Source organism: Odontesthes bonariensis, chromosome 21, assembly GCF_027942865.1.
Source record: "Odontesthes bonariensis isolate fOdoBon6 chromosome 21, fOdoBon6.hap1, whole genome shotgun sequence".
Classification (NCBI taxonomy): domain Eukaryota; kingdom Metazoa; phylum Chordata; class Actinopteri; order Atheriniformes; family Atherinopsidae; genus Odontesthes; species Odontesthes bonariensis.
This window is the reverse complement of record NC_134526.1, coordinates 7,926,017-7,939,076: the sequence shown is the minus strand read 5'-3', so window position 1 is coordinate 7,939,076 and position 13,060 is coordinate 7,926,017. Positions and strand designations below refer to the sequence as shown.

At 41.2% G+C, this 13,060-nt stretch overlaps 2 protein-coding genes across 2 annotated transcripts; both read left to right on the top strand.

Annotated features, from left to right (window-relative positions):
• Nucleotides 1-384: 384 nt before the first annotated feature.
• Nucleotides 385-6,736, top strand: slc35b1 (solute carrier family 35 member B1). The gene is made up of 9 exons (XM_075454425.1): nucleotides 385-931; nucleotides 1,486-1,577; nucleotides 1,680-1,810; nucleotides 1,940-1,970; nucleotides 2,521-2,681; nucleotides 3,506-3,632; nucleotides 5,375-5,481; nucleotides 5,565-5,718; nucleotides 6,080-6,736. Exons 1-9 carry the CDS (start codon nucleotides 807-809, stop codon nucleotides 6,130-6,132), a joined length of 981 nt encoding a protein of 326 aa, XP_075310540.1. The 5' UTR covers nucleotides 385-806; the 3' UTR covers nucleotides 6,133-6,736.
• Nucleotides 6,737-7,772: 1,036 nt separating this feature from the next.
• ndufa4a (NDUFA4 mitochondrial complex associated a) lies at nucleotides 7,773-9,805 on the top strand. Its single transcript, XM_075453451.1, has 4 exons — nucleotides 7,773-7,931; nucleotides 8,585-8,673; nucleotides 9,074-9,134; nucleotides 9,545-9,805. The coding sequence occupies exons 1-4, from the start codon at nucleotides 7,884-7,886 to the stop codon at nucleotides 9,599-9,601; spliced, it is 255 nt and encodes an 84-aa protein (XP_075309566.1). The 5' UTR covers nucleotides 7,773-7,883; the 3' UTR covers nucleotides 9,602-9,805.
• The last annotated feature ends 3,255 nt before the right edge of the window (nucleotides 9,806-13,060 follow it).

Below are 13,060 nucleotides of genomic sequence, written 5' to 3'. Positions count from 1 at the left end.
TGCAGCTGCCTTTGAAACGTGGATTTACGGTTTATAAACCTAAGCACCGCCCTGTTCACCCAGCTCTGCTTCGTGATTGGCTCTTAGCGACTCCCTTCTGCCTTACATGGACCAATAAACTTAATCCACATCCGAGGACGACAAAAAGAGACGCGACATTTTTAATGAAGGACCTCATATTTCGAAATAGCTGTCTGCAGTTTCCACAAGAAACAACATGGAAATTAAAAATATTTGTTGCAATTAAAATGTACAAGTCTCAAATATTTTTATTAGTAGTCTATCAAATCGTGTTAATCGTGTGTTTAGGATAAATATTTACATTATAAAAGTAACTATAAATGTTCGGGCTTAGCTAGTAGCCCCACCGGGGTCCTTGTTTTTTTCTGACGCACCAATTTTTTTTCCTCTAAATATAGGTTTTAATTACTTTAAGAAATCCCTAGCTGCATTCACCTTTTATTACATCTTCTCCATTACCCAGGTGGGAAGGGGCTGTTTTGACTCCACAGTCAGTCGGTTAATACAAATAATGGCAACAATGGCGTGATTTTTTTTTTTTTTACAGTTTTTCCTTCTTTTGACAATCCCAGACAGCGTTTGCAAGCTTTGGTGAATACTTGCACACAACAGTGCGTATAACAACAAAAATATCCAACGCCCGGAAGATCCACAGCTAACCGGATAACGCGAGCGCCCTCTCCGTGCTCGTGACATCGGTTATAGTGGAGCGGGACGTCAGTGTGAGAGGCGCGGGGAGCAGCGGAGCGGTGTCGGTTAACATAACCGGGCTGGTAGGCGACGGCATGGCTTCGGCAAAAGGAGCAGGGAAGCCCGCCTCGCTGTGGGACAGTATGCGGATACGGTTTATCGTTTGCTTCCTTGGAGTTTTTGTGTGTTATTTTTATTACGGAATACTACAAGAGACCATGTAAGTAACCAATAATTAGTTATATGAATCATAAACCCTGATACAAGTTCTCTGTCCTCCACACAAAGTTTAAATCTGGCATAGAGGAGAAGAACATGATGCATTTAACATTATTAAATGTGTCCTTAAAGTGTAACTAACAAAGAGATGAACAGACACAGTATATATGAGTATTTCTTAAGAAATAATAAAGTAGGAGCAGCTATGTCGCCATAGCCTGAGCCATGACACAGATGGTATGTATCACTGAGGAAGGGGGATCATATCTGGTTTCAAACGATGACCCGACTGGTGTATGTCTTAAAGCAGGTTTCTTACAAACCTCACTGTATATTTGGTATTACATATTGTTACTGAACAGCTTTGGCATTGCAGTTTTGTTCTCCTTGTTAAGCTGTTGATAACAGTTGCACTCTGACGAGGAGCAAGACAGCTGCAAGGATATGTCCTCCACTTTCTAAGTGGCCTTTTCACAATCTGTGCTCCTGCCAAGAGGTGGATAAAGGCTGCTCTGGTTTCTTGTCTCAGTCTTGTTTCTCTGACTCTTTTTGCAGCACTCGGGGTAATTATGGTCAGGAGAAGTTCACGTTCGCCCGGACTCTGGTCTTCATCCAGTGCATCATAAATGCAATGTTTGCTTGGCTCTGTGAGTATTGAAAACCTGCCAGGCAACACTCGATTGAGTTTTGAATATTTTAACTTTTAAACTGTGGCATGTTGACGCTTTAATGTTCCTCTTTGTATTCAGTAATCCAGTTTTTTGAGGGCTCCAAACCAGATCTCACCAAGAGCTGGCTCTATGGCCTGTGTTCCCTGTCTTATCTCGGGGCCATGGTGTCCAGTAACTCTGCCCTTGAGTATGTCAACTACCCCACACAGGTGAGTCGTCCCCTTTTTAAATGGACCGAAGTTATACAGTTGAGATTATATATTTTTGACTGATGTGAATGTGTGTCTCTTCAGAGTTTGGTGCACATGTATCCTAAAGCAGTGTTTTTGTTGTGATAGGTGTTGGGGAAATCCTGCAAGCCAATACCAGGTAAATGCGATAATTGTCAGTTTTAGCTTGTGTTCTGCTTTCTACTTACTTTCTTCTTCGAGGTTCTTTATGTTATCACATACAGAATGCTATAATTAGAGTTCAAGCCACTCCCCACATTGATTAGATGGTGGCATGTAATGACGATCATTTTTGTATGGATGCGCCTGAATATTTGTGGTCATGTGATCCATGCTTACTCATCCAAAAGGACACTGAAATCGCAAACACTTAAGCAACAATGAAGCTCACTCTTGTACATCTCTGTAAAAATAGGTAGAAGTTGGTTGCAGAGGACAGGCATAATGCAGTGTTTTGATGAGTTAAATGACCCAAGAACATGGGGTTGAGAGCCTTTGTGTCAGTTCACAGTATGTCTGAGAGTTTCGTCTCACCCCTCCCAGCTTTATCTCATTACACTTTCAGTGCAGATACACTCTGTCGCCAGTCCATATGTTTCACTCTCAGGGTTGAAGGTCAGATGGCACATTCAGGGCGGCATGTACAAGTAAAATCCATGTATCTCACTGTTGTTTGTGCTTTGTTGCAGTGATGATCCTCGGTGTGACAATACTTCGCAAGAAGTACCCTCTGGCTAAGTACCTGTGTGTGTTGCTGATCGTCAGCGGTGTCGCTCTGTTCCTCTATAAACCCAACAAGAGCTCAGCTGTGGCAGAGGACCATATTTTTGGCTTTGGAGAGATTTTGTTGGTGAGTAAAATCTGTCTGTGTCTCATTCTGTTGGTTTTGGTCAGTATTGGCGTCTTTTCGTTCCGTAATATGGCACAGCTCTTCCATGCTGACACACGTCAAGACACAACCCTGCCGTGCATGTGTGCGTTTGTGAGGAGTATAAAGTGGTTATTAGGCTGACTTTGGGACAAACTCTTCGTACAGAAAGCTTAGAATATCTTTTGGGAATAACTGAGCGCGACAGAGATCGGCTCCGGTAATAATCCATGTTCACAGATGAGATATTTGGGATTCACGCTCTAAATTGTTTGCCGAACCTTAAAAGAACTTAATGGGACCAGGAAGTGTGTCGGTATGTGTGCTGCTACAGAGAGGAATTCATGCCCTCGCGTGATTGTCTCTGACCAATCAGTTGTCGATGGTAAATGATCTTCACCCATGGAGCACTTTTCTAGTTTAGTTTTACTATTCAAAGCACTTTTGGGCCACAAGCCTCATTTACCAATTTACACGTAGTCTATACGGTGTAACAGGCAGTGCAGTTTTTTTCTCTGTCGCACACATTCACACACATTCACACACTGTCGGAGGCATCGGAGGATTCAGATCCCTGCTGAAGAACACTTTTAAGTCTCTGTGAGCCGGGAATCAAACCACCAGCCTTCCATTTGGCACACGGCTGCCCCTGAGGAAGTATTAAGTATCGACTGGTATCAGCTTCATGCAGTGGAAAACGAAAAAAATGGGGCAAATCGTACTATGGAATGGAAGCACGCCACCTGACCTCTCTATGATATTTGCCTCATGTCATATGTGTGTGTGCGTGTTTTGTTGTGTCATAGTTGGTGTCTCTGACACTGGACGGCTTAACTGGCGTGGCCCAGGACCACATGAGGGCTCGCTTCCAGACGGGCGCCAACCACATGATGCTGAACATCAACATGTGGTCCACTCTGGTGCTGGGACTAGGTGAGGCAGTCGTGCTCTTCGCCAAACTCGCACCAAACAGAAAATGTGCCACTGAGGGTTCGATTCCGACCAAATGTGTATCAGTTGGACTGGTTTTTCTTCCAGTTTTCCAGAGTGGAGCCAATAAAGCAAATTCACCTCCGAGTGTTTCAGTTCTGCTAAAATATTGCAGAACAAAACAAAAATGCTGGTTCATTAAATGTACTTAATATATGTTTCTTTATTAAAAGTAAAGCAAAACTTTAATTAGGCCTTTTTGTTTATGAAAGAAAAGTCAAATTTACATTTAAGGATCCAAATCAAGTAATTCTTTGTTCTCCTTTAATGTTGTCATACTGTTTTCCATCAGCTGCTTTTCCCCTGAACCCTTTATATTCCCTTTATGTTTTAGTCCCAACAGCTGAATCATGCCACCGCTGTGGGTGTGGGGCCATGTCATTTGAATTGTACAGATTTTTATTGACACTTTGAATCCTTACACAAACCTTTGAAAGAGCAGCTGGATCGACGCTGTCCTTCAAGGCAATTTTCACGTTAAAACAAAACCAATAACGGCTGCATTTGAGCAGAAAATGTGAGCACAATTTCTCGGAAGGCAAAACTAATTTATTCAGTCAAGGCAAAGCGTCGAGTGTTATCTTTATAGATAAGAAATTCTGCACTTCAAAGCCCATGGTTCCACGAGGAGATTACTATAAAACGTTGAAGAGTAAGACACATAAAACAAACAGTAATAACGTTGGGCTCTCTAAGGTGAGGCACTGATGGGCTGTAATGTGAGGATCAAAAGGTAGAAATCAATGCTGTGGGGCTGTTTCTCTTAAAACAAACTAACAAGCGCGACATGCTATCTCTGGCTCGGTTTCCATTCTTTCTGAATGTTTGCTTCGCTACATTTATGGTGTGCTTGAACGGTCCATTTTTATTTAGGAGGATTTGTCAAAGAAAAGAATGCTCAGGAATGTTAATTCAATGCTTAAGAGTTATCTCACTTCAGCATGAGCTGTACTGGTCTATCCTGAGGGGACGGGAAGGGATGCTACATCCGCTTGCAGCTGCAACATTTAAAGTGATGGATTGACATGAAGATGAGAAATTCTTTTATAAATATATTACAGAATACTTTATTTCTGTAGCCCCCCCCCCCCCCTTTTTTTTTTAGTGTTTTAAATGAATGACCTTCCTAATGAAAATGTATCTTGAACAGGTTGTCCTTGTTTATGTGGAGTGCATGAGAACAACAGATTCAGGACTTCCTGTTATCAGTCTTTGGGACAGTTGTAGTTTTCACTCTTCAACTGGAAGACCAGTGAACGTGCAGATCTTTTCTTTTTCTTTTTTTCCAAGTCAATACAAAGTCTCCTTCAACCCTGTTCTTGTGATGTTTTTCTAAGGTTGAGGAAAGAAGAGTTTTCTTTAGCATTGTGCCTGCAGTCTGTGTTAAAATGCCTTTGGTTTTGGTCTGTGAAATGTGCACATAAGCAGATATAATCTTTGTTCTGTCATGAAGCGCCTGACTTCAGCTTTGATCCAAAGACATTTAATATGTTTCTCTGCCTCACACCCCCTCCTCTAACTGTTGTTGTTCAGTTAAACCACTTGGTGGTGCCATGCGCCTACTTTATGAACCCAGATTTGATTTCCCTTCAGCACTTTACACAGAAATGCGATATAATCAGTGACGGAGCTGTTTTCTCTCTTTGTTTAAATAACACTGACCCTATCTCGCTCTCTACCCTCAGCTGTGCTGTGGACAGGAGAAGTGTGGGAGTTCCTGCGTTTTGCCGAGCGCCACCCCCACATCTTCTACAATATTTTCCTGTTTGGACTGACCAGTGCTTTAGGACAGGTGGGTAAACGAACAGGGAGGTACTGATGTGGCCATTGCAGTGCTCTGTTCCCTGAAGTCACAGTATTTTCCTCTTTTGGCAGACCTTCATCTTCATGACGGTGGTGTACTTCGGGCCTCTGACCTGCTCCATCGTCACCACCACAAGGAAGTTCTTCACCATTCTGGGTTCTGTTATTTTATTTGGCAACGTCATGAGCACGATGCAGTGGGCTGGCACCGTCCTGGTGTTCCTCGGTGAGAGTGAATTTTAGTTCAGCTCTTTGTTGTCCTCTGTGGATTTCTTGTCAGCTTCGTGTTCTCTCCCACCTGCCTTTACTGTGAGATCCCACATTTTCTTGCAAAAAACTCCATTTATGTTGTTTTTTTTTTCCCAATCCAATCCAGCATAGAAATACTTTCCACATACAGTGAAAATATCTGTGAAATCAATACATATAACTCTAACCCAGAGATGATAGAATGCTCATGAATTTAAGGTTTTTAATGATTACTTTATAAATGCCCTTGGTTAGATTTGTGGAGGGAAATGATCTCTGTACAGTCACAGCGGCTTCCCTTCGCTCATTATTTTTTATCTTTGGATTTCTCACTTTAGGTCTTGGAATGGATGCTAAATTTGGCAAATCCCCCAAGAAGACAACGCACTAAAACACCTGCAGCAGTAGAGAAACATTGCAGATCAAGCGGAAATACTTCTATAGAAAGTATCGTATTTACAGAAGACATCCTGTACAGATGAACTGTATGTGCCTATCATTTGTCAATGTATGGTCAGATATTTAACTGTATTTAAAAGAGAGTGGTTGTAGTTTGCAACTCCAGCTCATGTCCTGTTGATATACTGAGGAGACCTGTTGTGCATGGGATCAAGTCCAGAGTCAGCTGTGGCGAGTGAGGAACATACAACCACAAACTACCTTGCTCTTGTGGAGGAATTGGGACTGAATGAAATACCTAAGTGGAAAAGAAACCTGTATTTAGACTATTATTTGACTTGGATGTATTCTGAACCAAACAAAGCCGAAGAAATACATTTCCAGCATCGACCTCTGAATTTAACACCAAATGTTTTACAAATTAATGAATATGTGTAATTATCTCATGGTTTATTTCTCAGTTCTCCAGTTATGTACTTTAAAACATTCAAACGGTTGTCTGGAGCTTCTTATGTCCAATATTCCAATTTAATTCTTTCTACTTTTATTTTCTACAAGTTTAGAATAACTTGTCATAAAAAGGGCCGTTCTTGTAATCCATTGTGATTTTCTTTCTGTCTCAGTTGTTTTTACTCTTGCTTAGATGCTTTGTATCATTAGCAAACCCTCATCTTAAGTGGTCACTGGCTAATGTCAGTTTTAATGCTAACTGTGACCAGAAGCTGAATCCTTGACTCCTACAGTGAGTGTAGTTGTACACAGAAGGGGAAGCGGGTGAATTTTTCTTTTGTTTAATCATCCTACATATTGAAACATGTAGATTTGACAGTATTTGAGAAGCCATCCATCGGCTCCCTAAAAATGATCATGTTTAGATGTGCTAACCAATTTCTTTTGGAAATGCACCTGAAAAAAATTGAATTTTTAAATGAAAAAACAACACACCAAACGTATGAATGTGAGGCCCTGTTATTGAATGTATTATAGCTAAATGATTCGCTTTGTCTTTTCATTTTATCCGCCTGGATGAAGGCGACAGCGACCCCTACTGTCCCTTTCAGATCCAGCCACCTTATATGACCCATAAACCCTGCAGATATGAGACGGAGCCAGTTTGCTATCTGCATCTCCATCATGTCATCTGTCCATGATTAGTGATTCTAGTTTTTCCAAGGGACGGTTGGCAACCCTATTTATGATCCAACTTTAAATATTTGAATAAAGCTCACTGAATCCCACGAGTTAATGCTGTAAAACGATTTAATGATGAGTTTAATCAAATTTACAGTGTGTAAAAGAAGATTAGATACAGGCGTTGCAGATTGCCAGTGTTTAGAATTGAATATATACACTCGATGAAGACATGAATGTCTGGTCATCTTTGGTGTATGGATTTGTTTCAGCCTAAAAAAAAAATGGCGATTTGCCACATATTTGCCAGAGTAAAATGCTGACTGAAAATTAAGTCTGAAGCCAAATTAGAGCTTTTCATTCAACAATACGAATTTACGTGATATTTATAACTTATATAATTTAAAGAACGATGTACACGACATTCACATTGTTAATAAGAACACGTTTTGATAAAAAATGTCCGTCAGGCATTATTCGCGGCATTCTACGTACACCGCTTTGGCCTTTCTTCCGCTTCAATCTTGCAGATTAAATTGCGTACCGTTTTGGCAAATCTGAAGGTAATCCGTTTATTTTGGTACAAATTGGGATAAATCAGCCTGTACAGACATGGATATGCTTTCAACAGTCCGCAAACAACTTCGAAGCCATCCAGCTGTGAGTAGAGATCGATACTATTCTCTATAAAATCCTCCTTTTTTACCGAAAATGGATCGCTTAAGAATTTTTGTGGCTAACTTAGCTTAGCTTGACTAGTTAGCGGTGTTAGCATCAGAGAGCTAGTCGTTTGACCTCACTGACTTTGGTAACCACAAAAACAGATGCGACAGATGATGCTTGAAGTTGTTAATTAAAGCATATATATATTTAAGACACGTGGGTCTGTTGATGTTCTGGAGTCAAATAAGGTCACGACATCTCATAAAAGACTAGTTGATTATTAATGAAGGCGGATGTCTGCTTTGCTGTAAATGGCTGCTACTAAATAGCTAACTAGTTAGCTGGTAGTTAGTGTTAGCAAGTAGCTTCAGTATGTATTTATAAAAGTTAGTTTGTTTTAACAGTTGATGGAGTGAAGAAGTTGTTACTAACAGTAAACAGTAGATGAGACAAAAGTTGTTGTGAACGGGCCCATGGCAACATAAGACAGATAAAGGTTTCAAGGGTAGATGATCTCAGGTTTTGGTTAACAAGGATCAGTTTAACTGGTTTTAGTCTTGTCAGTAGTATCACTGGTGAGATGTAACCCTGTTTTGCTGTCACAGTTCACCTTTTAAGGTAATGACATCCCCTATTTCTCTCTCCTACAGTTGATCCCTCTTTTCTTCTTCATCGGTGGAGGAGCAGCCATGTCTATGATGTACCTGGCTCGTCTGGGCTTGAGAAATCCAGATGTCTCGTAAGTCTTTAGTTGTGGCTCAAGACTGCAAAAAAGTTAACAAGTATCCAGTTGACCTCGCGAGTAAGAGGCAATACCTGCTTTCCACATGTCCACAAGGATCTTTTGTAGATTGCAATAGAATCCAGACCGTGGTTGGAGGAGATTAGCTGCCTTCCACACTTTTTATAACTTTCTATTCATCACGCATGCACATGGCGGCCTGTTGAAGTTGTTGTTGACCTCTGTAACGCTCAGTCAGTGGATGAGCCAATATTTGTATTAAGCAAAACACTAATTTCCAGCCAATTAGTTGGAAAAGGAAAGTATATATTGGCTTTAATCCTGTCCGCACTTGGACTTGCCTTCGAGCGTCTATGTCAAGCTGCCTCTTTATTAATCCTTATTTTCCTCCCTGTAGTTGGGATCGCAAAAATAACCCTGAGCCCTGGAACAAACTTGCCCCAACTGATCAGTACAAGGTATGTTTAATCACGCCCCTGGAAGTCCTACTAATTGTGCTGTTTTGCACTCTAAAACCACGGGCTCTCTGTGGTTTTTACTCTGTGCTCAGTGTATGGATCTTTGCCAGAGGTGCTGCAGATCCCTGGATAAGTCTTTCAGCTGGATTAATCAAAGTGCATAATCGAGTTAACGCTGACCAGTCTTAACAAATCTAATAGTCATTAACTACTTGAGCCTGATTGAAAATGTTTTTGAAGAGAAGAAAGGGAGCCATATCCAAAAGTATTCGCTAAATGAATGCACATATAATGCTTTCGTTTAATATATATTATTCTGTGCCTTTTCCTTTAAAGTGAACTGCAGGTGAACCAACTAAATACAGTTTATGTCTGCTTGTACTTGAGTTAAAACTGCTGTGTATTTTCAGTTCTATACAGTGAACATGGACTACAGCAAGCTGAAGAAGAATGGTCCTGATTTCTAAAGATCACATCTGCTGGACTTAAAAACACAACAATGAGTTGTTCCGCACAAACCAGCTCCATTGGGATGTCCTTTCCTTCAGGGACCTAAGAGGACGCAGAGGCTAAATCCGCACATATATTTAATTTTCTTCATTGCATCCCATTGGTTTTTCACTGTTTGACAATAAAGTAAAGGAGTCCTCTCCTCCATACAGAGAAAATAATGTTTTAGTTCTTATTTTTCCATTTCTTACTTTGTTTTGCGCTAACTTCTTTTGATTTGCGGTGCTGCTTTTATGAGCATACTACACATACTTATTGCATCACTTCGCAGACCACCCTGCATGCTCTGTTTATAGTTGTGTCATGCTGTGCCGTTTCTATTTCTGTTTCGCTTTCACTACATTTCACCTTTGCCCTGCCTTAACCGAGCGCCTGGTGAAATATGTGCAACACGCTGTGCTACGCTGCTACCCGGGACCCCGTCTGAACAGCGGGCTCCCTCTGGTGGCAGCTGCGGCTGTCCAGAAATATCACCCTGTTCATCTCAGAAGGCCTAACAGCTGCTCATTGCTGCACGTGTGTCCAATCTGTCACAAAATGCTGCAGTCGTGCTCTTTAAAGGCTTTCTTTCTGCGAAGCAGTATGTTCGTATGGCACACGCAGCGGGCGCAGTCCACACAACTTTGCGGTGGGACGTTTAGAGGTGTTTCTCCTTATAGAATGCCATCGCTCTCAGTCAGATGAGTTTGTAAATGTCACCGGGTTACGCTGTTCCGTCTGCAGCTTGGAGAGAAGCGACAAGGATGAGCAGCGACTGCAGTGTAGAAAATGTCAAGGAGACCTTCGTATTTAAATAGAAAGCCACGTCTGAATCTTCACCCACCCTCTCCACAGGTCGAGTGTTCCACACGCTCGCCTCTCTTGATCACTGCTGTTTTCGTGCCTTGGGAAATGGAAATGAACTTCTGGCACAGCATGCAACGGTGTTTCATTTTGAAACATTTGAACAGTGTGTTGACTGAGCACCCAGCACCTGCCCACCAGTTACTTCAATCAGCTCAGATAGTTTCTTGAACAAAGATGGCTTTATTGTCTGGTTTTAATAACCATTGATTTTCGGGATAATGGAAGCAAAATGATAGTTATAGTCGGGATAGTTAACACCAGTGACTTAATCACAGGGGAGATGGTAAAATAACACGTCAGGAAAAGCTTTTTCTGTATTTAAAATCCTGCTGACGCAAAGATTTGCTTTCTTAGTGTATGAGTCGACCAGCTATGGCCAAATTACACATTTTTCTTAAGTTTACTGTCATTTTTCTAATATTTACATTATTACCACAAACAAAGAGAAAGTGTTATCAGTCACCTTAAGACTCTCTAAAACCTAATAATCGGGTTAGAAATCTCGGGGTAATATTGGACTTAACAGCCACATTAAATCAGTAACATCAGCAGCTTTTTACCATCTAAAAAACATTGGCAGAATCAGAGGAATAGTGTCTAAACCAGACTTAGAAAGACTGATCCATGCATTTGTCTCCAGCAGGTTAGACTGCTGTAACGGCCTGCTCACTGGGCTCTCTAAACGGGCTGTAAGACAGCTGCAGTACATCCAGAACGCTGCTGCTCGAGTCCTGACCAGAACCAGGAAATACGGCCATATTAGTCCAGTGCTCAGGTCTCTGCACTGGCTTCCTGTCGCTCAGAGAATAGACTTTAAAACAGCTCTGCTCGGGTACAAGTCTCTTCATGGTCAAGCGCCAAAGTACATCTCTGCCATGTTAGAGCCATATGAACCAGCTGGGGCTCTGAGAACCTCAGGGAGGGGTCTCCTGCTGGTGCCCAGAGTCAGGACTAAACAAGCTGAGGCTGCGTTTCAGTTTGATGCCCCTAAAATCTGGAACAGTCTTCCAGAAGATGTGAGACAGGCCCCAACTCTGACAATGTTTAAATCCAGTCTGAAAACAGTTCTATTTAGCTGTGCATATGACACCTGAAAGTGTTTTACCTGCACTCTTTGCTTTTAATTTAATTAATTAATGATTATTTTTGTGTTTTATGGAATGATTTTATTTGCCTTCTTGTGATTTGATGAAGCTGTAAAGCACTTTGAATTGCCTTGTGTACGCATTGTGCTCTACAAATTAACTTGCCTTGCCTACATTTTGTATTAATGAATTTTTAATGAACCTTTGCTACCAAAGAATAAACGCATGTGACTGATTTTTGTCATAGTTTCAATCAGTGCTGCCATGTGTCGCACATGTGATCCCGATGCCAACAAATCACTGCAAAAGCAGAAAGGAATACTTTACGCACAATAAAACCAAATAACTCCAGCTCATCCAGGCCTGCTTATTACATTTCATACAAGAGTAAACATGGCCAATAATTTTTACAAGCCCTGAATTAGGTTAAGGAGTTCTGTGGAGCACCTTGATATGTATTAACATTTCATTTAGAAATACGGGCTCATGCAGAGGAAATTGATTTTCTCCATGCTTCATAATAGTTTTGTTGACTGATATTTCAGCCATGTAATTTGTTCCATTTTTGCCAGCTGAGTAGCTTTCCTAATCACCAAAACAGAATCAGCGCCCAGGGTCAGCTTTTGACAGACAGCTGAAAGGTTAAGTGTTCAAATGGCTTCATTGCAGGGAAATCTCTGAGGAATCTGAACTCAACCACAGAGCCGAGCTGACCCGCATATTTACCCTCCTCCTCCTGACCCCTGACCCCTCTGTTCAATGTGGACCTTTTGTGCCACTCTGCAAAAGTAACACTGAAAAACAAATAATGAGGAGGAATAATGTGAAGCGTGGCACCGAGCGGGCGCTGCTGTGGCAAATAGTTTGCAAAAGGTCACGCCGCAGGTCAGGCAGTCAAAAAACATGGGGGAGTGGAGTCCAGATCCTTACCGACACGCCATCTTAGTACTTGTGGGAGTTTCAAAGCGTGTGCAAGATAAGGGATGTTTAATAAACTTACCAGTTATGACTTTCTTATTGTTTACTTTGAATATCATTCAGACCAAGTGCACGGTACTCTGTGAGCAGCAGCAAAGCACTTCATGCTCTTTCTTCAAGCATCTCTTATTAGGATATTTCAAACCAGTTTCTGTGATCGGGGAAGTTCAACCACAAGGATTATACAGATTTACAGATGACATTTAACTCGTGAAATTGCTGCTTTTTAACATATGTGAAACCCTCAGTGCCAGGAATAACTCTCAGCTTTCTTACTTTTTCTCTCCACAATATTCAATTTTTCTTTAGTCATAATAAACTTTGCTTGTATTAAGCACAGCAGCTCATGTTTGATTGGTGCAGCTTAAGAGGAGTTAAATGGATTCACCTTCTTTTCAGGAGATTTAGCCTGATGTTATTTTAAGCCTATTAATTGATTAATGTGTTTGTTTATTTCTCTATTTTAAGAATAAAATGTCATGATGACCTGCTTGTTTATATTTCTAG

Excerpts from the sequence above, each read along its gene's own strand:
- slc35b1 (XM_075454425.1), top strand. The coding sequence starts at position 807 with ATGGCTTCGGCAAAAGGAGCAGGGAAGCCCGCCTCGCTGTGGGACAGT. Across the intron at positions 3,633-5,374 it reads CACTCTGGTGCTGGGACTAG|CTGTGCTGTGGACAGGAGAA; the intron begins GTGAGGCAGTCG and ends CTCTACCCTCAG. Across the intron at positions 5,719-6,079 it reads CACCGTCCTGGTGTTCCTCG|GTCTTGGAATGGATGCTAAA; the intron begins GTGAGAGTGAAT and ends TTCTCACTTTAG.
- ndufa4a (XM_075453451.1), top strand. The coding sequence starts at position 7,884 with ATGGATATGCTTTCAACAGTCCGCAAACAACTTCGAAGCCATCCAGCT. Across the intron at positions 7,932-8,584 it reads AACTTCGAAGCCATCCAGCT|TTGATCCCTCTTTTCTTCTT; the intron begins GTGAGTAGAGAT and ends TCTCTCCTACAG. Across the intron at positions 8,674-9,073 it reads TTGAGAAATCCAGATGTCTC|TTGGGATCGCAAAAATAACC; the intron begins GTAAGTCTTTAG and ends TCCTCCCTGTAG.